At 47.1% G+C, this 23,701-nt stretch overlaps 1 protein-coding gene across 1 annotated transcript in view; it reads right to left on the bottom strand.

Moving 5' to 3' along the window:
- TRPC4AP (transient receptor potential cation channel subfamily C member 4 associated protein) overlaps positions 1–23,701 on the bottom strand; it is a 1,405,828-nt gene that overhangs the window by 145,864 nt on the left and 1,236,263 nt on the right. The window contains exon 18 of the mRNA XM_069652258.1: positions 3,899–4,105. Coding sequence (XP_069508359.1) covers positions 3,899–4,105 — 207 coding nt within the window. The remainder of the gene's footprint in view (positions 1–3,898; positions 4,106–23,701) is intronic.

The raw sequence follows: 23,701 nt of genomic DNA, 5'->3' as shown, positions 1-23,701 counted from the left end.
GGTATGCAAGGCCACTTTCGTTGGATTGCCAGGGTGTGTCCATGGGCCAGAGCGTCCAGCACCCAAAGGTCGGTAGAGATTGACTTCCACACACTAAGTTTGCCACCCAAGCGTCCCACCGGGGTGCGCAGGTGGGGCCCGACGTCACCGCTGGTTCAATCTTGCTTCGCCGTGGAGGCGCCGCCTTGGGTACTTGACGACGGCGTCGCCCTCCAGGCTTGCTGCGGCCCCTGTAGGCCTCCTGGGCTGAAAGAGCAGGACGGTTGACAGTAGGACAAAGAAGTTCCACCAAAACCTTTGGAGGAACCTTGGGGTTTACCCCCGGGAGTCCGAAAGGACGGCCATCGCTGTTGAAGCATGCCCAAGGCACGAGCCGTCTCGGTGTCCGCCTTGATGGCCTGAAGAGACTCGTCCACGGTCTTGCCAAACAAATTGCCCCAGTCGAAGGGCATGTCCAATACCCTCGACTGCACATCCTGGCTAAAGTTAGCAGCCCTTAACCAACCTTGTCGACGAAGGAAAACGCTGTTGCCCATTTGGCAGAACCCAGCGTCGGCAATTTCCGTGGCCACTGTGATGGCATGGTCCGATGCCACCTCGCCTTCCTGCAGCATCTCCAACGCTTCCCTTGTCTTGTCATTGGGAAGGAAGACCAAGAGGGGAGCGAGCCTAAACAAGAGCTCCCTGTCATAGCATGCCGCGAGGGCGTTGGCAGCCTTGATGGTTGTCGCCTCTGATGTGAGGACTCCTTGCCCCATGGCATCCAACTTCTTTCCCCTCGCTGCCCGGGGGAGGGGGGGCAGGAGGGGTGGGGGTTGGAGGTCGATGTGGAAGAGCCAGAACATTTCTTCCTCGCCACCGTCGAGACCACCGAATGCGGGGAAGGCCAAGACCTCAAACACTTGGGTGCAGAGTCCGGTACCCTGTACTTCTTTTCGTACCAGTCCCTCTTCACCGGGGCCGAGGACGGGTTCTTGATAAGGGACAGCCCTCGTCCCAAATGTCGTCCAACAGTGGGATCGACAGCACAGTCTTCCTCTCATCCTCTTTGCCTCGCAGTGTTGGTACAGGAAACTCTCTTCTTTTCCTCGGGGGTCAGCTGAAACAGGTCAGAGGCCTTAGAGATCATGGCATGGAACAAGCCTATCTCATCGGGTGGTTAGGCTCTGGGCGGCGGAGACGGGAGGTCTCCTAACCCGCCGTCCGTGGTCGCCATGTCTGTGTCGGTATCCTCCCTCGGTGGAGGAGAGGGGGGGCAATGGGTGACAAGGCGGTGGAGGGTGAACTCTCCTCCTCTTGACAGGGGGCGCGCCTGATGGCCCCTGTGCCGCGGGATCATCCGGTGCCATGGGATCTTCTGTCGGCGGAAAGGGCATCCTCATCTGAATCTCCAAACAAGGTGTGAAGTGCCTGGAGAATGTCCACCGAAATGTCCGCTGGGGGTTGAGGTGGTTGCCGAGGTGGCAGAAACGGAGGCCGGAGGTGGGAGCAACGGAGGCAGCGGTGTAGGGTTCTCCAACTCCTCCATGGCCTGCTCCCCCTCGTCAGTCTCGTCGCCACTCTCGACGTCTCCCTTGTTGGGATCCTTCCCGTAGGACTTGGCCATGACTAACTTCTTTTCCAAAATGGTCTGGAGGGTAGAAAGCTCCTCCTCAGATGAGCTGTCAGTGCCCTGCAGGACTACCGTGCCCCCCCCCTTCTCTGCGACCAGGGGAGACTATTTCAGGGAAGATGATGGGCATCGCCTTCTCTGGTGTCTTTTCTATGGGCTGAAAAGACGATTCCCTCCTGGCAGGCAGGGAAACTCTCGCCATGGAGGCCGCACCCTGCGAACCCGCAACCTTCTCTAGGGACCCGATCACGCCTTCAATGGAAGGCTTCGCCAGGTGAATCTGGGCCTGTACGACCTTGGTCGAGCTAGGGGCCTTCACATTGGGGGGGGGGGGGTCAGACTTCCTCTTCTTTGCCGAATCTGAGTGTTGGCTCGTGGTTGAAGGTGCTGGCGACACTGAGCTCACCCTGGCCGCTGGGGAGCCTGTTGCAACAGCGCTGCCGGTGGACTCGCGGTGCTTAGCCTCATGTTGGGCCCCCATTGCCAGAGCGCCCTCAAAGGTCTTAGAAGACTGCTATTTTTTCTTCTTGTGGCAAGGGAAGGCATGCTGCCGGCACTCCGCCATAGAAGGGGCCTTGGCCTGGAGCCACTCGGTGAGAAGTCTACGCCGATCCTTCACGGTGCGGGGGACCATCTCCCTGCAAAACACACAGTCTTCCTCCGCGTGTGTTTGGTCCGAATGTAGGCAAAAGAGGCACTGGGAAAGCCCATCGTCCAAGTAGATGTTCCGTAGGCCACATCCTGGGCAAACCCTGAACAGAGGCGTCACGTCTTCCTTCTCCTCTGCCAGGTCCACGTGGGATAGGCCTCAAAGAATCCTCTGGACTCCTAACTCGACGAAATTCAGCCCTTGAGTGGGCTCTGGAATATCCAAAAACGTGTCCCGTTAATCGGATGATGGTTCGATGGTGCTTCAGGCTCGATTGAGCGAAAAATAGAGTAAAACTCTGGAAAAAAGCACAAAACGCAGTAAAAAGCCCGAGAGCTAATCACGAGGACTCCCACCACTCGAACGTGCAGTAAAAAACTGAAGATTGGCATGGGGCAGTATGACCCAGAGACCATTGATTGGTTGTTAGGAGAAAGACAGTTCAGAAGTGAAACTGATTTTTTTCTTTACCGAGGATTCCCAGCCTGATGATGGGGAATATTCATGAGCATGTGAATCCATGCCAGACCCCATGCTGGAGAAAGCATTTTATTCACTATTCATTCAACTATTAGTTTGTGCATTGCTTTCTTGAATTGCCTTTAACTGTGTTGGAGGGTAAAGGATTGTATGGCCTCCTTTTGAGATGGCTAAAAGTATGTACATATAGATAGGAGTGTGTGGTAGAATGTAGTATACTTGAGTTTTACTTGCATGTGTTTTTAAGGCCTAATAAATAGTATAATTGTATACTTCTGCATGCTGCTTCATTACTTGGCTGTGTATATGTTAACGTTAGTTACACACCACTCCTCTGCCTTAAAGGTCCTCCTTCATGAACTTGCGAGAGCTGTGCTAGACCAAGTGTTTATAACGTTACTTACCAACTGTTTTAGTCTCTCAGGAACCCTCTCACAGGGTGGATTCTGAAAATCCCTCCCAACAAGATCTATGCTAAAAGTATATTAATCTAAGCAGTATACCATACAAGATTACAGCAATACATTTGAATGTTAACTAATTAAACAATACTGTACATATTATGTTACATGTGTAAATTGGGATTAGCATTTGTTGCTCCTTGAATATAATTAACATAATAAAACATGCCAACATAATGAAATATTAGTTATTGAACATACATAGCCTGCATCCACCTACATTCTGCACTTAAGACATTTTGTTTCAGCGCTTATGGACTTGAGATCCTTATATGCAGTGGCATAACAGGACCATATACAGTGGCAATAACTAGTTTGCATGTATAACACCTGCATTCCTGTAGGCTAGAGGGTGGATCTACATCAATTAAGCAAGAATGTGAGCCTTCAATTGGCTGTCAGCATGTTATTTCTTACTGAAACATTGAAATGGGCATGCCAGAGAAAACAAGAACCAATAGTACAAATCCATCCCACACATAGTGAATAAAGCAGATGTGGGTTATCGGCTGCCTAATATGTTCACAACTTTAAACAAATCAGATTTGCTAATAAATGTCCATTATAACTCAAAGGTCTCAAATCACTTACCCAACTCATAATATGAAAATCAAAATAAGGGGTTGGACTTCTTCATAGTCATATTAACAAGGGTAAAATGAAAACAAATGTAACTGTATTAATGAAAACACATACATTTTCCAAGCAAGTACTGTCTTTGTCTTTGTTGAGGTAGTGCTGTTGCCAGAATCTTAGAAGACTGTGAAAATTGTTTAGAATGAACCCTGGATATTTGTCTGTATACTCCATCTCCTGCAGGGTGTGCAAATAGAAGGGTAATTTGCCTTTTCTTCTCGCAAGCATTAAAATCACTAAACTTGTATTCAGGCAGCTGACGTTTTCCTGAAACAAATACAAATTTACAGATATTACATGGCTGGTTGAAAGGCAAACAATGCCATATTTGACAATGAGTACCAGTGGAATTCATAATTGCTTTATATTCATAGATTATAACAAAATAGCATCGGCTGCACCAGAATATCCTCATCCAGTTTTTTTTTTGTTGCTGTGCAGGAAATCTAATTAAGGACTTTGCTGAGAGAACCCGGACATCATTGCTATTGCCGACATATAACAGAGCCACAAGCACTCTCGCTACCTAATACAAGTTGGTCCTCCTTCCATATAGGTAAGGGATACAAGTGACCAACAATTAACAGGAAACCATTTATCAAAAACATTTAAAGAAACACTACAAAGCCGCCAACATGAAACAAGAAAAAACGTATTTCCTAGGTAATAGAAAACATTTTGGACAGCTCAAGAGGCAACACATAGTTTAACATATGACAAATTATAAGTCACTTTGATAAAGCTACTAGCAAGAAACACATATCTGTTGAATCAACTAACAAAGACTTACCAACCATTTAGATGGATATGTAAACATTGATAAGCAAATAATTAAGAATTAAAGTGGACCTTGAACTCAATTGTATTGCTACATTTTTAGCAGATAGTTTGAATTCTTTTCAAATAGTTAAGTTTATCATGCCATTAGATCAGCATTTTTGTCCGATTGCTCCAGTGTGCCATTCAAGGGGCTACAAACTAAATAGCATCTTTACAGATGGAAATACCTGCAATTACTGAAGAGCTCGGTGGACCTCTGCCTTATTAATGGGTGTCAAATTTAATATAAAAATCAGCCATGGGCCACCTGCAAAAAACCCTCAAGCTAGTATAATTAATGGATGATTGAACTTTGGGGCTAGAGTTATGCATGGGTCATTAATGGCTGGGTACTTTCAGAAATATTAGTCCAACCAATATTTAATAGCCTCTAGGGCAGGACAACAATATTTTTTTATTTCAGTTAAATATTGGAAGCTTGCACCAGGATTGCAGGCTTTAGATCAGGAACTTATGGTTGCAAAAAAAGTTCCTCATCAATCTGCTATTGAGTTCCACCTATCCCATCCAAATGATACTGGATAGGATGTTTATTAAATTCGGAGCTATGATGCAGGGGATTAAAAAAACATGACTATAGATGAGATTAGAAATATCAGGACATCAAGGCAGAGAACATTGGCTGGGTGGTTTGATTTAGCGTGCAAGGGAGTGAAGTGCTAATTTATGCAAGCTATTAAATCTCAAATGGGGATTTTATCCAAAGGACGATAAATTACATGAGTGTTTAGCGTCACTGAAAAGGGAATTATCAGATATTGAGCGGAAGGAAAAAAACATTCATTCTGCAGCTTCCATGACGTGCATACATTGATAACTTTTAGCTCAAGGACCACGTAAAATTATGCATCACATATGGCCCAAGAATCACTCCATATCAGAGGCAGTCCCCAGGCGTTTATTGAAGTCTTTGTGGGCCCTAAGGCAGTCCCTTCTCTCTCTCTAGTCAAGAATAACCCCTCATCCCCAACTCTGGTGTCCCTGACCCCAGGTTACTAGATACAGAAGGTTGACCCCCTGCTGTCTAATTCTGCCTTCGCTTAGTTGTGAGGACCTAAAGACAGATTGTCTTATCTCTCTAAATTCCCTCTGGGAATTCATACATTTTCCTATTCTATCCAGTTGTTAGTGTTCTACCAGGATTTGGGAACTGTGCCTTACGGATACCCTGTTTGATTCAGTCCTCCATCTAGTGTGCTCACTCCCACCTCTCCCCTTTCTACAGTTTATTCTTACCCTGGGGAGCAGGTTCAAGTGGATCTAGGTAATCTGGCCTAAGCCCCGTCCAACTGGTGCCTTCCAGGTTGCCGCTCTTTTTCACCTACTTGGCAAGCCCGGCCCACCTGGTACCTTCCTGGATGCCGCTCTTTTTCCCCTACTTAAGGAGCCCTCCAGCCTCTTTACCTTTGCAGATGGGGAGCAGGTGCAAGTGGATCTAGGTCACCTGGCCCAAGCACCACCCACCTTCTTAGCCCTGCCTCTACCTTCTGGGCTCTTAACTCTTAGATCAAGGGCGTCTCTTGCCGGGTCATCCGAAATGAAGGGTAGACAAAGAAAAGGGCAATTACTGTTTCGACCTGTTCAGACCAGGATGACCCAGGGCCTGACCACCTGCTCAGACAGTAGGTAAGCATGAACCAACATGTTTTTATTCCCTCTGTCCACACAGGTCATCCCCATCCCCTCTGGTCCCCCCGTGATGTTCCCCCCACCCTTCTCACACAAAGGTGTTGCCTGTTTAACTTGATTCTTCTACCATGCCCCCCCACCCCTCCAGCCACACCCCAGCCTACTTCTGCAGGAGTCGGTCCCGATACATTTCAGGTTTCACCATCACCGTCTTGTAGCCAATGCTGGATTTGACTTTTATGGACTTCATTGATTCACGGTGCATCACCCTTTCTCAACTCATTCTGGACGTCCTTTGGATCTTGTACTCATGGCGGCCCTGAATCATGCTGTTCCTTCTTCATCTTGTATCCTGGCTTTCAACATTATGTGTTACTATTGACTTCTGCAATTGTATTTGCTCTCCCCTCTTGCTTCTCCACTCCTTTTCACTGCTTACTCTGTTCTCTCCTATGCACCTACTCTATCAGAATTGTCCGTGGACCTAGTATGATAGCAACCTCGTCTGTCTCCTCCCCCTCCCTTTACTTGTCCCCCCCCCAGGAAGATCTGAAATATCATCAGGCCTAGTACGATAGTCGCTTGTTTTGTTCCTCACATCCCTTTCCACACCCTTCTCCCTCACCTTTTGTTTTCTCCGGCTCTACCAGAAATCTTGTCAGGCCTAGTATGGTAGTCGCCTGTCTGTTGGAATCTCCTCCCCATTCTCCTCCTCCCTTTCTTATCTAGGTTTTAGCTCTTGCACGATCTGAAATTGTCGTCAGGCCGAGTACGATAGTTAATTTCACATCCTTACTGTTCATGGCCTGTAAGAATGTCATTGTATTTTCCCTTGTTCCCTCCCCTGCCTTGAAGCGCTTTGAAACACATTGTGTATAGGCACTATATAAATAAACTTTCATATCACTTTGCACCCCTCCTCCCTATAGTCTATCCTTGCGATGTTTCTCACTTCTTCTAGGCCTCTCCTCCACCTCCACTCCCCTGACCGCCACCCCTCCCTCCTTCATGCCACCACTTCCACCATCCTCCATGCCACTAGCCCCCGCCTCCACGCCACTTCTCCCTCCTGCACAGTATTAATGCCCCCCTCGTCCACACCACTACTCCTCATTCCAACTACTCAAACACCCACCTTTCACTCAGTGCCATACACTTCACAATCACTTCATACAGTAATCTTTCTAGCCACACAAACATGCACACTGACACAGCAGTAGCCCTTTCAATCCCTATCCAATAGCTAATTTTCAAATAGATTGCCTCCACAGTCTGCCAAGCCTTACTCCCAACTGATGGTGTCTTGGTCGCTCACCACCTCCCCCTCCTCTGACCTCACCTGGATAACCTACAATTCCTGCTTCTTTTTACCCCTTTAAATACACCTCCACTTCTCTAGGTTATCTTTCTGTCCCTGGCTAACTGTGCGAAACCTGAGGGTGTTCTACCAAGTAGATCCCGGGAACCCCTTATTCATTGTGGCCACAAAAGGACTAGCCCTCTCATATGCCAATCCTGAAGGCAAACGGACAGGGAAAGATCACCTGCGTAGGGGGACCCGGGGTTATGCTCAGGACAATGCCCAAAGGGAGACGCAGTGTGTTACAGAGGAAAGAGAAGGAGGGTGAAATCTATAAGACCTTTATGGGCTGGGTCAGATCTGGACCCCTTCCTCACATTCCCAACCATTCTCGTCCTTCTGACTATTTTCCGCACTCCCAACCTACTCAGGTAAAACACTACAGTTCCCACAATCCTCTTGTTTATTTCACGGTCCCAGTTATTCCAATTTTCTCCACAAACCTTACCAATACCGGCCCCTCTGATTTTCCAAACCAATCCACTAGGACAGAGCACTACCGTTCCCACAATTCCTTCTGTCCTGTTCTCCATCCTGGTCATTCTCGTCCATTTCACAAACATTACCCATTTTGTCCTTTTCGGTCTGCCAACCGACTCCCTTCCGTTACCGCATCACTTCCCCATCCTTTCACGTAGGACATTCAAAAACACTGCTTCCCCCCCTTTCTGACACGAACAACTTCGCACCACACAACAGACAACAGACTAATGTTAAACCTATGTACCCGACATGTCCCAACCCGAGGGTCATGCAATTGACTCAAATCACACACCTGACTGCCCTTCCTTTTCCTCACAGGGATAAAAGGTGTAGAAAGTGCACAGTACGAGGAAGGCGAGCACGGCAGACAGCACGATGAGACGGCTACCACGCAGCAGTTCAAGAGAAAGAAAAGGGCAGCGGGATTCGAGAGGGTGGTGAAGGGAGAAGTGACCTTGCCCTTTCTGTCCCAGACAATAGCACAAGTGCCCTGCAGCAGATGTCAACGGTACATGGGGCAAGCTTATGCCGATAAGCAGGAGCGAGGGAAGCTCCTGCGCCCGAGGGACTGGCCTTGACTCGAGAGAAGCCCAAAGCCAAGCGGATCATCAGAGCCTGTGAGTCGAGGAGAGAACCAAGAAGAGCCGGGCTGTGTTGAGTGAGAATCGCAGGAGTGGCAAGTTTGAACTATGTTCTAAGAAACTATGAATGAACTGTAAATATGTTAAGGGGAGACCAGCGACAGAGGGAAACTGGCACCAAACGGGTGCTAAACTCAGAGATTCTGGTCTATCCCAGGCTGAAACTACAATTACCAGAAGGCCGTAGGAGGGTCACCAAAATAGGTCAAAGTGGTCATACAGAGGGTCCAGGAAAATCCCCATACAATCAAAATACTTTGATCTAAAAGCATTGTGAAAGAAAGGGAAGTGAATCCCGAAAACATTGAATTGTGTAAAAAGAGAACATTGAAAGTAAAGGGTGGTCAGCGCCCAGAAGAGGGGGACCCCGGGGTGAGCCACTATCAACCTGATCAAGAGCTACAGTAAACCCGGTGAGGGGAGGCTAAGAATCAAGAGGGGATGGAGCCTGGCAGAGGGAGATCCAAGGGTGGAAATGTTGTCACCCCAAGATTGAGAAAAGTGAAAGTAAAAGTTAAGAGACGGCAAGAGTGAACCCAAAGGAGGGATGCCAGAGATTAAGCTATCACCCAGGTACCAGCAGACAAAAGAGGTCTGAGCCCGGCCGAGGGAGATCGAGGGGGAAACTATCATCCAAACGTCAAGTAAGAAAAGGACAGACATATAAATTAAGGCATACGATACGTGAATGGTCACCCTAACGAACTTTCATTTGGTTAAAAGAACATTTGTATTTGTAATTTGAACATGTCAGGCCCTGAAGGCAAGAGACTTTCAAAGAAACAAGACTTTCCCATCGACGGTCCTGAGAACTGCCATTGGAACTTTCATCTCATGCCAGAGAAGCCCCAGTCTGTACTGTGCTCCAAGCTCACATCTTACCCCATACTCAAAACCTGGGGAAGGGAGACCGAGGCTACCGCATACTGACATATTATTTAAGAACACTTTTCTTTTCTTGATGACTATCCCACACCCCCTTTGTATTAGTTGTGAGGTTTGGCAATAGGTTTCTCAGTATAGGCCCTTTTGTTTTGACACGTCACCACTAGGACTGCCTTATTTTTCATTTGATGGTTGACGCTTGCTCTCATCTTAGATTTAGGTTTAGATTAGGCGTTTTGCCAATCTGCATACAGCATTCATTGTTCATTAAACACCCTTGAACTGTGATCACTTGTGTCTTACTTGTTGCCATCATCAGGTCTTCACACAACCCTGCACAATTTGAATGTGGGCCAAAATAATAATGAAGGGGTTAAGCTCTGTGCCGGCCCTCTGCAGTGATGGAGGCCAGGGAGTTTGACAGCTGGATTTCAGGTTTGAGCTTTCGGTGGTTTGCAATGTACAGCTAAGTCCTAGTGTTGGATAGGGCTGTGTAAAAGTCCCTGGAGGTATAGGGTCGATACGCGTGGTTTGGATCTTGCGCTGTGTCGGCATGACAGTGGTGCATGGCTTCCCCGGATGCCACGCACTGGAGGCGCAGCAGCTTTTCCATCTCCCTTGCGGGTCTGGATCCGTCACTGGTTGACTGTGCAGTCTTGCAGGTGTATCCCTGTTGGTCTGGTTTTGGTCTCCTGGCCGGTGGTGTACGATCCATATTCTCCTTCAACTGCATCTTGCCACCTCCTTTGGATAACACAACTGTTGCTTATTACAAAGGCCAAGTCTGGTTGTGTGAAAATAATGTTTCTAGAGAAAACCTGGATACATATGGTGGAGGACTGCCAATGTCATGAAAGTTATTTGGATTTTGTTAACCCACCATTTGCCAGCATGTTATATCTCACCTTTAGGATAGGCACTCTTAGGGTGGCCACCATTAAATCTAAAATGGGTGTACGCCCTCTTTATGGCCTTAGTGAAGCGACAACTGTCCACTTTCGCTTTTGTCCAAGACAGAGCACTTTACGGCATCTCTATATGGTACTACTGTTGAGATCTGCCGGCATTGGCACAGTCTTAGAGGCCTTGAGTGTGTGCAAAAGCACAGAGGATCTAAACATTGTTTTTTGGGTTGTCAAATACATTCATTGTGCTTGGCTTTTATGAATGAAAGAGTAGAGGGAGTCCGAGTATTTTTAGAGTAAAATGTCCTAAAGTATACAGTGAATGCCTCTGTGGGTTCCTTCAGCAAATTTAGCTGAGGCTAGTTTTGTGTTTCTGAATCTACAATGATGGGGCTGCAAATTTGTCTTATTGCTACCCCTGGTTTTGAATTATACAATTGTTAATTATTTTTTTGAATGCAATCTATTATCCTTTTTTATTTACAAATTCTAATATTGATCAAATTTGTATTTTATGTATGTAACAATCTATTTAATTGTGTACTTTTATGGCCTTTAGCCGAATAAAAGTGAATCAATAATAATGTTACTAGGAAAAATAAGAGAAGACTCGTGAGCATCTTGAGGAATGGCATGAGAAAGGTGGACTGCATAGAAACATGGCGGCACGAGGGGCAGCGGGGAATTGGGGCCTTCTTCTCAACTGCCACCATCCACTACAGGGGTAGGACTGGCTCTGGATCTTCCCCTGGCAGGTCTGATGCACCAGGCTGATGAGAGTTCCCGCCAACTCTCAACAAGAACAGGTTACTGGCCTCGTCACATATGGCAATATTAAAACTAATTTACTCATTATAGCAGGATTAAACATTTAACCTCCCCATACAGAAGAAACTAGTGCTTGCCAATTAATTTGCCCCCCCCCACCCCCACAGGGAGTGGAAATATCCTTGAAAGTGAGCTCCCAAATGTAATAGCTTTTTATTTTTGTCGACATTTGCCGTAGCAACAGCTTTTTCCTGTTCAAAGAAAACAAATAGGCCACGATCGAAACATGTTTTAGTGATATTTTTCACTGAATTATGCAAGGTCGTTAATGCCATGCTTATGTTGAATAAGTATGTGGAATCTTGGTGGGCAGCGATAACCTTTCCTATTTCAAAAACGGAGATGATCACTCCAAGAGAATTAACAATCTATTTTGTTCTAGGATACTGTTCTGACAAAGCTGGGGCAGCTTTCCCACATGCAGCAGCTGCTTTTGCCTTACCTAGGTTAGCATACACAGAAAATACTGTGTTGTTAGCGTGCACTCCACTCTCTTTGCAGAGTGACAACAGGCGATAGAGAACAAATGAACATGTTGAGTTTAAAGCAAAAGCTGCAAAAATTAGCTATAACTACCTGTGCGGATGCGCCAGACTATCCACCATTTATTTTAACATCTATTACTGCAGTAATTGCCCAAATTAATTTCTATGTCTACATAGTGATACACTTTTTCCCCAAATGATTAAGTGCAAGACATGCACAGGCCAATCCATTTGGAGGTGTCAAACCACAACAGGTTTTGAGATGATGGATAAAAAATATATATATGTATATATATATATATATATGATACATATATATGATACATTACTCACTGTAATGATGCTCGTATCTAGATTCACATAATCGACATCTAGTGGTAGTCGCAGAGTATTACAATATTTGTTTTCAAAACTTGAAAATGGACGTTGACAGGGTGTGTTTGTAATACTATCCCTAGTGTGACATGTACTATATCCATGATCCTTCACGCGTCAAGGTCACTCACTTTCTGACATGAGCTTGCATGAAGTGTAGCACGAATATAGATTTGATAAAGCATAAACGGTGATGAGCCCGAAAACATCTATGCGCCTTCAACTCCAGTAGGGGAGGAAGGGTGGGTACATGTGAATCTAAGCGGATACAAGCATCAGAAATATGATTACGGTGAGTAATCTATCCCTTCTGAGGCTTGTGGATCTGCTTAGAGCACATGCTCTACATAGATTAGCGAGCAGTGTCTGGAGAAGGAGGTGGAACGTGAGAAGGTACAGCGGCAAATAGATGTTTTAGAACGGCTTGTCCCACACCTGTGAATCTGCTTGAGAGTGAGTGCCAATGCAATAATGCTGTGTGAAAGTATGAATGGAACTCCATGTAGCAGCTTTGCAAATGGTGCCTTTATGGACGTTTGCAATGAAGGCTAAGGTAGCTCCGCTACATCTGGTAAAGTGAGCTCTGGGAGTGAAAGGTAAAACTCTTTTGGATAGGGAATCGCAGAGCTTTATGCAGTGGACTATCCATTTGGGGATGGAGTTGTTTGATATGTGATCACCCTCTCTGCCAGGTGCTATGGAAAGAAAAAGCTGGTCGGTTTTTCTTAGGGGTTTAGTTTTGTTCACATAGTACAAGACCTCCCTCTGTACATCAAGTATATGTAGGATTCTCTCCGCTGAGTTGGATGATTTTGAAAGAATGTAAGAAGTTCTATGGATGGATTGACATGGAACTTTGAAATGAACTTAGGTGAAAGCCTAGGATGTGCTCCAAGTACAGCCTTGTCTATGTGGATTATGAAGAAAGGGTCTTATACGGATAAAGCATGTAGCTCACTGACTCGTCTTATAGAGGTGATGGCTACTAGGAATGCACTTTTGTAAGTCAAATGTTTAAGGCTGGCTTTCTGCATAGGCAAAGGTCAGACCCATGAGTTTGGAGAGTATGACATTAAGTTCCCAACCCGGTGGAGGGTTACAAATGAATGCTTTAATGACAGAAACTTTTCACCAGGACACTGTTCTGTGAAGTGGTGGAAGATGACGGAGTCGCCAAGTGTACTTTGATGGAGTTGAATACTAGGCCGGAGTCTAGTAGGTAAAGCATGTAATGGAGAATGTTAGCAGGATAACATTCAATTGGGCTTAATGTTTGTGACCTGCACCATATCACAAATCTCTTCCACTTGTTAAAATAGCAGTGTCTGATGTTGCGTTTCCATGCCGCCTTTAGGATATCCATACACCTTTGTGGAAGATTTAAGTGGCCAAATTCTATGACTTCAGGAGCCAAGCTGCCAAGTTCACAGATTCCGGCCGAGGGTGGAGGGATGCTCCATTGTGTTGCGTTAGCATGTTGTATGGGCACAGGAGCTTGATTGGGTCACATCACCGATTTGAGCAGATGTGGAAACCAAGGTTGTCTTGCCCACATAGGAGAAACCAGGATTAGAGTCGTCACTTGTTCCTGGTGCATCTTGTGCACTATCCTGCTCAGGAGTGGTGACGGGTGAAAAGCGTAAGCAAATTTCCCTGACCAGTTCATCCATAGGACATTCCCCTTTGACTGTGGTTGGGGAAACCTGGATGCAAAGTCTGGGCATTGCGCGTTTAGGCTTGTGGCAAACAAGTCTAATCGGGGATGACGCCATTGTGAGAATATTCTGTCTATGATATCTTTGTCAAGTTGCCACTTGTGTTCTTCTGGTAGAGGCTATCTGCTTAGACTGTCTTCCAGAGAATTGAGTTCCCCTGGAACGTGTTGAGAGGTTAGGAACATGTTCTGCTTGAGGGCCCACTTCCATAGTTTTTGGGATAGCTTGGACAGACGGACTGTGTGCCTCCCTGCTCGTTTATGTAGAACATGGCAGTGGTGCTGTCTGTAAGGACTTGCACTGTTTGACCCGTAAGATGTTGCAGTAAGGCTTGAAGAGCCTTGAGAACTGCCAAAAGTTCCAGGAAGTTCATGTGTTTTTGGGCTGTAGCACGTGTCCAGTGGCCGTGGGCTGTGTGGTGGAGGAAGTGAGCACCCCATCTGGTGAGTAAGGCATCTGTTAGGATCGGTTGTACTGGTGGAACGCTAAAGGGCTTTCCTTTTAGCAGGTTGTCCATGGACCACCAGCGAAGAGCCTGTACCAGAGTTAGCGAAACAACCACTAGATTGTCCCACTGACCGCTTGCCTGAGACAATTTTTTTGCTAACCATTCCTGAATTGGGTGGATGTGCAGGCGTGCATGTGGAACCAAGTGAATGCATGAAGCCATCACCCAGAACAAGCGCATTGTTTTGTGTACAGTTATCTGGTGACTGGACTTGTAGCGAGGTACTTGCAACAGCATGTTTTGTACTCTTGTTTGACGGGAAAGCCAGCTCCTCTTATCTTTAGAATTGCTCACAGAAATTGTTTTATTTGGTTGGGGACTAGACTTGATTTCTTTTCGTTGATGGAAAAGCCCAAATTGAAAAGGTCTATTGTCTCTTGTGTATTTTGTTTACAAATTTGAGGAGATTTCCTGGTGATAAGCCAGTCGTCCAGATACAGGTAAATAGGGGTTGAATATCTGCCCAGGTGTGCTGCTATAACTACAAGCCCCTTTGTGAATACTCTTTGTGCCGAGGCAATGCCGAAGGGAGTATCTTGATCTGGTAGTGAACTTGAACCGCAGTTATTTCCTGTGCGCAGGGAGCATTGAAATATTAAAGTATGCATCTTTCATATCCAATGTTGCCATGTAGTCCTCCCCTTTTAAGAGAGGGATTACCACCTGAAGCTTGGTCATGCAAAACCTTTGGGGCTTGACATATTTGTTTGCAGGGCGCAGATCTAGTATTGGGTGCATTGAACCGTCTTTCTCTGGCACAAGGAAGTACGTTTAATAAATACCCTTGTTTACCAGTTTTGCTCTATGGCGTCCTTTTCCAGCAGGGTCTTTATTTCTTCTAACAGTATGCGCCGCTCTTCTGGCGTCATTTTCCTGTGTCTTGGGGGGGCGGTTGGGTGACTTTAGTAAGAGTTTGACCCTGACCCCAAAATCTTCTGGTGTTTGAGGAGCCCTGTTGTATGTAGGGTTTGTTTTGTTAATTGGCAGAGGGATTTAAGAGTGCCATACTTCTCCTTTGGGCTCTTGTGGGCTTCAACAGCCTTACCGAAAAGTACATTGGGTTCCACCAGCATGTTAAGGAGGGTGGCCTGAGTTTCTAACTTAAAACCGGACTGTCTGAGCAGACGTGGCGCTCGATTAGAGTGCCTTCTGCGATGATGCAGCCTGCATTGTCTGCTGCATCAAGATTTTTGAGGATGCAGTTTTATGCCTACTTGCCTTCTGCAATGGTGCTTAATAATTGAGATTTTAGGGGTCCTGGTACCGCTTCAACCTGGTATACCAAGTCATCCCACTTGTCAGCCATAACTAGGTAGGAGTTTAGTGTTGTTTGCAATTCTAGTTTAGTAAGTGGAGGCCGTGGTGGCCGTGGTGTCTAAGGCAGAAGTACTTGGATGTAGGTCAAGACTAGGGTTTTTGGCAGGGGGTTGATGTTTTGCAGCCCCTGGCTGGGAGGCGTCTCTAAGAGACGTACTTTATGATATATTTTATTTATATTGCGCTCATACACAGGTGTTTCAGAGCGTGACCAGCCAAAGGGAGGGGAACATGGGAGAGAACAAACACATCGATCTTACTAAGCCCAGTGACATTGAGAACACGCAAGTGCATGGGTAAGGGAAAAGGGGGAAGTGCATGGGAGGGGGAAGAAATTGGAAAGTGAAGCGCATAAGAGAGGACAAGATAAAAAGTAAATAAATAATGTGATCCAAAACCGTGGTAGTGCAGCCTGAGGGCCAAGTGCAAGGTTAGTCAGATAGGGAGTATCTGATCAGTGTAGACAAAGAGTGGGGGGGCTGTATGGGTACAGATACAGGCCCCAGTGCAAGGGGTGGCCAGGGGGCAGTGCAGGAGGGTGGCAGGGTGAGCAGGTACCTGGGCCCGATGGGCAGAGGGTGGCCAGGTGCAGCATTGCTCAGAGAGAAAGCAGATGAGCAGGGGAGAAGAGGGCCAAAAGCAGAGGCGAAGAGGAAGGTCTTGAGGAGCTTCTGGAACCGTAGATGGTTCTCCTTTCATGGTGGCAGGTAGGAATCCACAGAAGACAAAGCTCTACCACCATCTCGTTTCTTTGAAAAACGACGGACCCTGAGGGAGTTGGAGGTAGAGGAGCGAAGGGCTCTAGAGGGGAGGTACATACGGAGGGATTTAAGCTGCCCCAGAAAGCCTTGTGGACAATGCAAAGTGTTTTAAATGTAATCCTTGCAACCACAGGGAGCCAATGAAGGGATTTCAGAGCTGGAGAGATACAATCCCAGGGATTGAGGCCAAGGACAAGTCTTGCAGTCCTGTTCTGGATTAGTTGTAAAGGGCGGAGAGTGGAGGCAGGTAGATTTAGAAAGAGGCTGTTAAAGTAGTACAACCGAGAGAGAATCAGAGCTTGGGAGACAAGGAGCTTCTGAGGGAAGGAGAGGAAAGGAAGAGTGCCTTTAAGGAGGTGCAGTAAGAAGTTAGACTTTTTGGAGACATCAGAGATGTTTGCGGAGAAGAAAAGTGTGGAGTCAAAGATGACCCCAAGTTTCTTAGCTTCGCTGGTATGGGCAGGAGGGCGGCCAAGGGAAGCCGGGCAGAGAGTGAGGGGAAAGGATGGAGGGGGTGTACCAATGAGGATGATCTCAGTCTTGTTGGCGTTTAAACAAAGATCATTTGCGGCACACCAATTTTGAATGGTGATTAGGCAGTCAGAGATGAGGGAAGGAGAGGAGGTGGCCGATGGAAGTCTGAAAATGAGTTGGGTTTTGTCAGCACAGGACTGGAAATGTGAGCAGAAAATGGAAAAGCAGTAGGCGAGAGTTGCCAGGTATTGATTGAAAAGCCAGGGTGAGAGGTTAGACCCCTATGGAACTCCGCAGGTAGAGAGGGAGATAGAGGATAGGAAGGACCCAAGTTGTACCTGGGAGGGTCGATCAGAGAGAAAAGAGGTCAGCCAGGCCAGAGACTGATCGGTGATACCCAGGTTGTTCCAGAGACGATTAGCAGGTTGGTATGGTTGACCGTGTCAAAAGCAGAGGAGAGATCAAGTAGGATGAGGACAGAGGGAATGTTAGAGAGCAGGTCTTCACGGATGTTCAGGAGAGCAGTTTGTGCTTCTGGCAGCTCTGAAGCCAGATTGGTGGTCATGGAGAGATCCAACTGAATCAGAGTGAAGGTTAAGCTGAGAGACGGCAAGCTTTTCCAGGAGTTTACCGAAAAAGGGAGTAATAGAAATTTGATAGTTAGCCGGACAAAAGGGATCAGCTGTTTGTTTCTTGAGGAGAGGATCCACAAGGAAGAGCTTCAGAGGGGAGGGGAAAGATCCACAGGCAAAGGAGAGGTTGCAGAAGTCAGCAAGGGCCGGAGCAAGGGTATCGATGTGGTTCTTAATAGTTTTGGAGGACCAGGGATGGACTTGTCTTGAGGATGCTTTCATAGATCGGACTTGTCTAGCGACCTCAAGGCAGAGAAAGAGGGAGGAGGGGTAGCTGAGGGTGGGTCAAAAAGGAGAGAGGGTGAGGGGAGAGCAGCAGGGGAGGAGGAGAGTGAGGACAAGATGTCCAGGGTTTTAGAGATAAAGTGTGAGGCAAAGTCATTGCAAAGAGCCTGAGAGGCGAGAGGAGGGGTGAATACTGCATCAAGGTTGGCCAGCTCCTTGCAGTTTTTGAAGAGTTCGGCCGAGTTGTTAGATGCCGCAGAGATACGGGCTTGAATATGGACTCGCTTCTTGGTACGTACAGAGAGACGGTATTGCCGTTTGAGTAGGCGGCAGGCCAGTTTGTCGAGGATGCAGAGGATGAGCAAGAGGCCACCATTTCCTCTTGGCCACCCTACACTCAGGTTTGAGTGTTGCTAGATCGGAGTCTGACCAAGAATTACACTTGGTTTTGGGCTTCAAACGGATCCTCATGACGGGATCAAGAGTATCAGAAATAAAGGAGTAGAGGAGAGACAGGGCTGTGTCAGGGTGTGAGTCAGCCAGGAGTGGAGGAGGGGGTGAGAAGGTGGCAGCGAAAGCCTCGACTGACACACATTTCCTGGGCCGAATGTCCGAGAAGTTGGGTGGCAGGCTTGGGGTAGGCTTGGCTTGAGGGGAGGAGATGGGAAGATGAGAGGAGAGGAGGCAGTGATCGCTCCAGGAAAGAGATGTAATGAGTGGAGTAGATAGGGGAAGGCCAGAGGAGATCATGACATCAAGTGTGTGGCCAGCAGAGTGAGTCGGGCCGGAGGGGAGGATAGAAAGGGAGAGTGAATCGCAAAGGTCGCGAAAGATCACAGATGAGGAACAGGGAGAATCAAGATGGATGTTAAGGTCACCAAGGAGGAGGAGTTAAGAGGTAGAGGCCAGGAGGGCGGAGGAGAGATCTGCCCACGCAAAGAGGTAAATTGACAAGGGGGCCGGTAGAGTGTAGCAACGGTAAGAGAGTGACTCGGAGAGAGGGAGAGCCTACAGACAAGGCATTCGAAAGAGGAGTAAGTCTGAGTGGGGATGAAAGAGACAGAAATCCACTCAGGGAAGATCAGGGCTACACCACCTCCAGGCTGGGTGGATCTGGGGGCAGAGAGGATCTTGTAGCGTATCAGGGAGGAGAGTGTCAAAACTCATGACAGAGCCTGCCATGAACCATGTCTCGGTAAGACCGAGGACATTGAGGTCAAGGTCTTCAAGGAAGTGGCAGATGTCAGGCGTGTTTGACAGCGAAGCGAGGTTTGAGGGTGGCAAGATGAAGAAGGTTGCCAGCCCTAAAGATCTTCCGGGTAGGGGACCATATTAGAGGTACACCCTGTGGCGGTGTGGAAGGAGTATGAGATGGGGCAGAGGAGGAAGGAGAAAAGGGCAAGGTAGTCAAGGGAGAGGAGTAGGGTACAGCAGGAGATGAGGAAGTTGATGAGGTGAGGGAACTGCCTATCAAAGAGACAGAGATTGACCTGAGGGCCTTGCACCATGACAGTGCCATTTAGGTAGAAATGTATGATCACTCTGAAGGAATCCATACGCACTTCCCAGCAGGTGCCACCATTAATGGGAGAGGAGGAGACAGGACAGATCACAGAGATCTTTTTACGGGTCCATAGATCTGGCTAAGGAACGACAGAGGATGCTGGTAAGGGTTTGTCTGGCAGAAGCGCTGGAATAAATATCAGCAATGAGGGAGTCCTGGGTTGGAGGCCAGCATATCCTTTTTGAATTTCTTCTTACCAGAATTAGTGAGAAGGGAAGGATAGTTAATGTAACAGTTTGAGTACATAGGAGAGACAGATAGTGCCATGGTGAGGTAAAGAGGAGGCAGTGGGAGAAAAATGGAAATACAATGTTAGGGAACAGTCACTGGGCTAGCAGGTTACAGTTAAGGTCCAAAACGACATTAAACAAAAATGAAAACGCACCAAATTTTCTCACAAAAACACACCCAGACTTAACATTCAATGGCATAGGCTGGGGTAACAAAGGTAAGTGAAATGATGTAAGAGTAGAGGAGAGTGTTAGAATGAGAGCATTAAAGAGCAGAGCAGATAGAAAGGTTGGAATAGGCAGAGGGTAGAGTGAAGTTTCAGGAAGGGAAGAAAAAGGGTAGGCGGAAGGAAGAGGTAGCTGAGCCCAGGAGAGGAAAGTAGGAGTGTCTTGGTAGTCCAGTTACATAGCTGAGAAAGATGGTGGTGCTGGGAAAGGGTCAGGCTGGTGGAGTAGCGGCATCATGCGTCCCGGTAAGCGGACAGGGAAGCCGACAGGGCCCTTAGAAGTGGTCCTTGGATGAGGGGGCCGGCGGCAAGCTTTCTGGTCCCCAGTTGGTTGGGAACAAACACTCCGGTGCCCAATAGGAGTACAGGTGGAAACCTGGGAGGCCAGCCACAATGTTCTTCTGGATGCTTGTCTATGAAGTCAACAAAGCATGACATCCTCATTATAATTCTGTTAAATTTTTCAGGGCTACAGTCACTTGGGGATGGGAAGCCTGAAAGGGTGGGTTGGCTTAGGAGGGTGTCTGGTCTTTATGATGCATAGCCCCTGAGAGTGCCTACAGGGGAGGAAGAATCCATAATGTGAGTGTTTTTGGAGGACAAGTGCATCGAGGATTTCGATTTTTTCAGCGACTGTCTTTAACAGGGTAGCAAGGACATGTTTTTTAATTAGTTTTAGCATTTTCTGCGTATGTTTAGGGTACACCAATGCGCCTTTCGCCACCTGTTTTTAGGCACGTGACAGGAGGGACTTTGGGGCCGGTTTCGGAGGCTTGTTGTGCAGCAAAAGCATTAAGCGATAGCCCAGAGGACAGGAAAGATCTACAGTTTTTTTTTTTCAGACAACGCATAGGCCTCGACGCTTAACGATTTTGTCAAGTGTCAGCCGTGGGCTGTGCTTAATGTTCTTGGCACTATGGCCGCCGGGTGTCATCTCCGTCAAACTTAATCGAGTCGGGGCCCGCACATGGGGTTCAGTGTCACTAAGGACATTGATACTGTCCTTGCTGGAGTCCTCTGTCATGTCGATGGAGGCTTTGGCATGCATTGCATGGATGGCCCAGTGCTTGGTGCAATGATCTTTGAGAGGTTTTAGGCGGAAAAGTTTGCAGGACTTGCAAAGCTTTTCGGGGGGTGATCCCTACGGTGACATTAATCGCACACACTGTGCATGTCTTTCCACAGGAATTTTCTATGGCAGGTAGGGCAAAATGTAAAAGGCATTTTGTCCATTATAAAAGGAAACGTGGTGGCATAATAAGAAGTCAGTATGAAAGACCTCCCCCTCTCGCTACTTTAAGGGTCAAAACCCAAAGAGGCCTGTGAAGGCTGCATCTGGTCGCCGATTCAGTCAAGTCGTCAACTAAGGGGTTGTCCATCGAAGGCCATTAATCAGTTGGATGGCGCTGCTGCAAAAGCAGACAAAGAAAGAGAAGTCTACGAATAAACTCAAAGGAAAGGAACCCTGCAACTAGCGACAGACCACGATGGCGGAAAGAAACATTCTGAGGGACCGCAAAGCATGAAGGACCATGGGTACTATGAAAGTGAGAGGGCCTCAATTTTATCACGGGTTAAAGATTTGTAAAAAATTAACTTAATAGCATCAATGTATAAAACTGCATTAAAGAGCCTACAGATATTACTAGGGGACTAGTTAAAATAAAGTAGCCACTTCTAGCCTTCTATAAACCCAGCAGGAAACTGATTGAATTCGCTTCAACTTTGTAAACACTTGACATAATATCGTCTACAAGAGGTTTATAGCTTTCACTTGAATGGTCTTCAAAGGTAAAAAATAGAGCTATTACTACACTGCGCTTTAACTGTTTAGTAACAAATCTGTTGTGGGCTATGGGCTGTGTTTTAGCCCACTTAATGACTCAGAATTATAAACCAGCAAAAATTATCTGCACTTCGCACAGGTTCTGTAGACAGACATAGCACTGCTCACTTGTTAATGATCCTGTATGTCCCTGTTGTGAGCCGTTTATGAAAATCAATGGCCTTGTAGACATGGAGGGGAGGTGAGCGTTTGCACGCTGCAGCAAGATGGGCAATTCTTTGCGCTCTCCCCACCTGTCGCCTCTGTCCGGTCCTTCCACGACCACCCTGATGTTTCACTGCTTCCAGGCAACTGTCTCATATGTGCACGGGCTGAAATCAGGGGAACAGGGTGGGCCGACCACATGTAATGTAGCCAGCGACATCCAGAGGGCCCTAACAGGTAACTACGATAACTATCAGCACTTCAGTGTTTCAGATCCTTGCGACTATTGCAAATAGCAACACCACGGTTCCTGGCTGTCGAGATGGACTCTTTGTTTCTTGGGCCCCGCACTCTGTTGAGGGGGCTCAGGCTTGGTCCTGCTTCCTGGGAGTCCGAAGGATCTACCTGGACTTCTTGGCCAACTTAAGGTGTTCCTCTCCTTGGCTATTCGGTTTCCAGCAGCAACTCTAGAAATTCAACCGGCTCCGTGAAGATGTCCAGGTGGCTTACTTTGGAGTTGATTGGTCCCATCAACACAAGGGGTCTTTGCAGGGCTTCTCTGTCGATACAAATTTGGAGTTTCAGCACAGTATCAAGGCTTCACCAGGCAAACCAATGGTCCAGGAGTTGCAGCAAGTGTCCTCTTCAAGTTCTTCTTCAGTTCCTTCGTCCAGTGGTCGACTCTGCCTTCCAAGCCAAAAGCCTCGCATTTTCTCCTATTTGTTCCAGCCTAGCTGTCAGTCACCTAGTAGGGTGGCTGCCCTCGCCGTACAATCAACCGGTCAATCACCACAGAGTGTATTTGGGTCTTCTAGGAGACTAAGCACAGGGAGTTTTGGGCACCACCCTCACTTCCTGCCCCCGCCAGACACCCTGGAGCCAGAGGCGGGCTTCACTTGTGAATCCTACCCAAGGCCAAGCAAACAAAGGGACCAAACCTGGTTTGGCGCGCAGAGTAAATCTCAAGAAGGACCTTTCCACAATGAAATGGAGAAAAAAGAAAACCTGGGACATTTTGACAAAAATGGCACCCTTGGGTGCTTTACTGCAGCTGCGAACGCAGCCCGCGGTAGTTAAAAGTAAACCACTGCCACCAGATGTTCAGTGAGGAAGAGGTAACATAAAAATGTTACATGAGAAGCTAGACAAAGGGGATACAAAGTAACCCCTCCAGCAGTCTATTGTAAGATAGTGTGTGCTGGGTCTAGAAAGTTACAAATTTAAGTAAAGTTAATTTCACGTTACTGCTCTGGGAAACAGTAGTTCATCCCAGAGAAGGTATTTAAACCTTTGGGAAATCTGGAAGACTTCCCTGTGCCACTGCACTGAAGGTGCTGTGTGACACAATGTAAAAGATGATGCCTATGGAGTTTGTCAGGCTCCATGACCAAAAGAAACAGTTAAAAAAATCACATTAAAATACACGAGAGAGTGGGAAAAAGTGTCTCATTCTCTCCAGGTTAAATAAATCAAGTCCTCAAAATCCAGCAGAGTTGCTGGGGGTCTCTAAGGTCGGGGAATTAGCACATTTCTGAGAATTCTCCCTAACAGCCATCACCCCTTCATGTATTTTGTGCAGAAACCCAACCAGCACATTTCCAACTCACAACTCCACCCCACCCCACCCCACCCCGCCATGGAGGGTTGCCATGATCTTCTCCATCAAGTAAATCTCCTTCTCTTTAACCACCCATTCCCCGACTAGGCAGCCTCTCCCTCTTCCATTGGCCGGCCAGGCATGCTCTAGCTGCCAACAATAAGAAGTGCACCATTTGAAGTAGGCTCCTAA

The sequence above is a fragment of the Ambystoma mexicanum genome, chromosome 3p, assembly GCF_040938575.1.
Source record: "Ambystoma mexicanum isolate Mex_15411 chromosome 3p, UKY_AmexF1_1, whole genome shotgun sequence".
Lineage (NCBI taxonomy): Eukaryota > Metazoa > Chordata > Amphibia > Caudata > Ambystomatidae > Ambystoma > Ambystoma mexicanum.
Note: the sequence above shows the minus strand (reverse complement) of the source record. Positions and strands in the feature narration are given on the sequence as shown.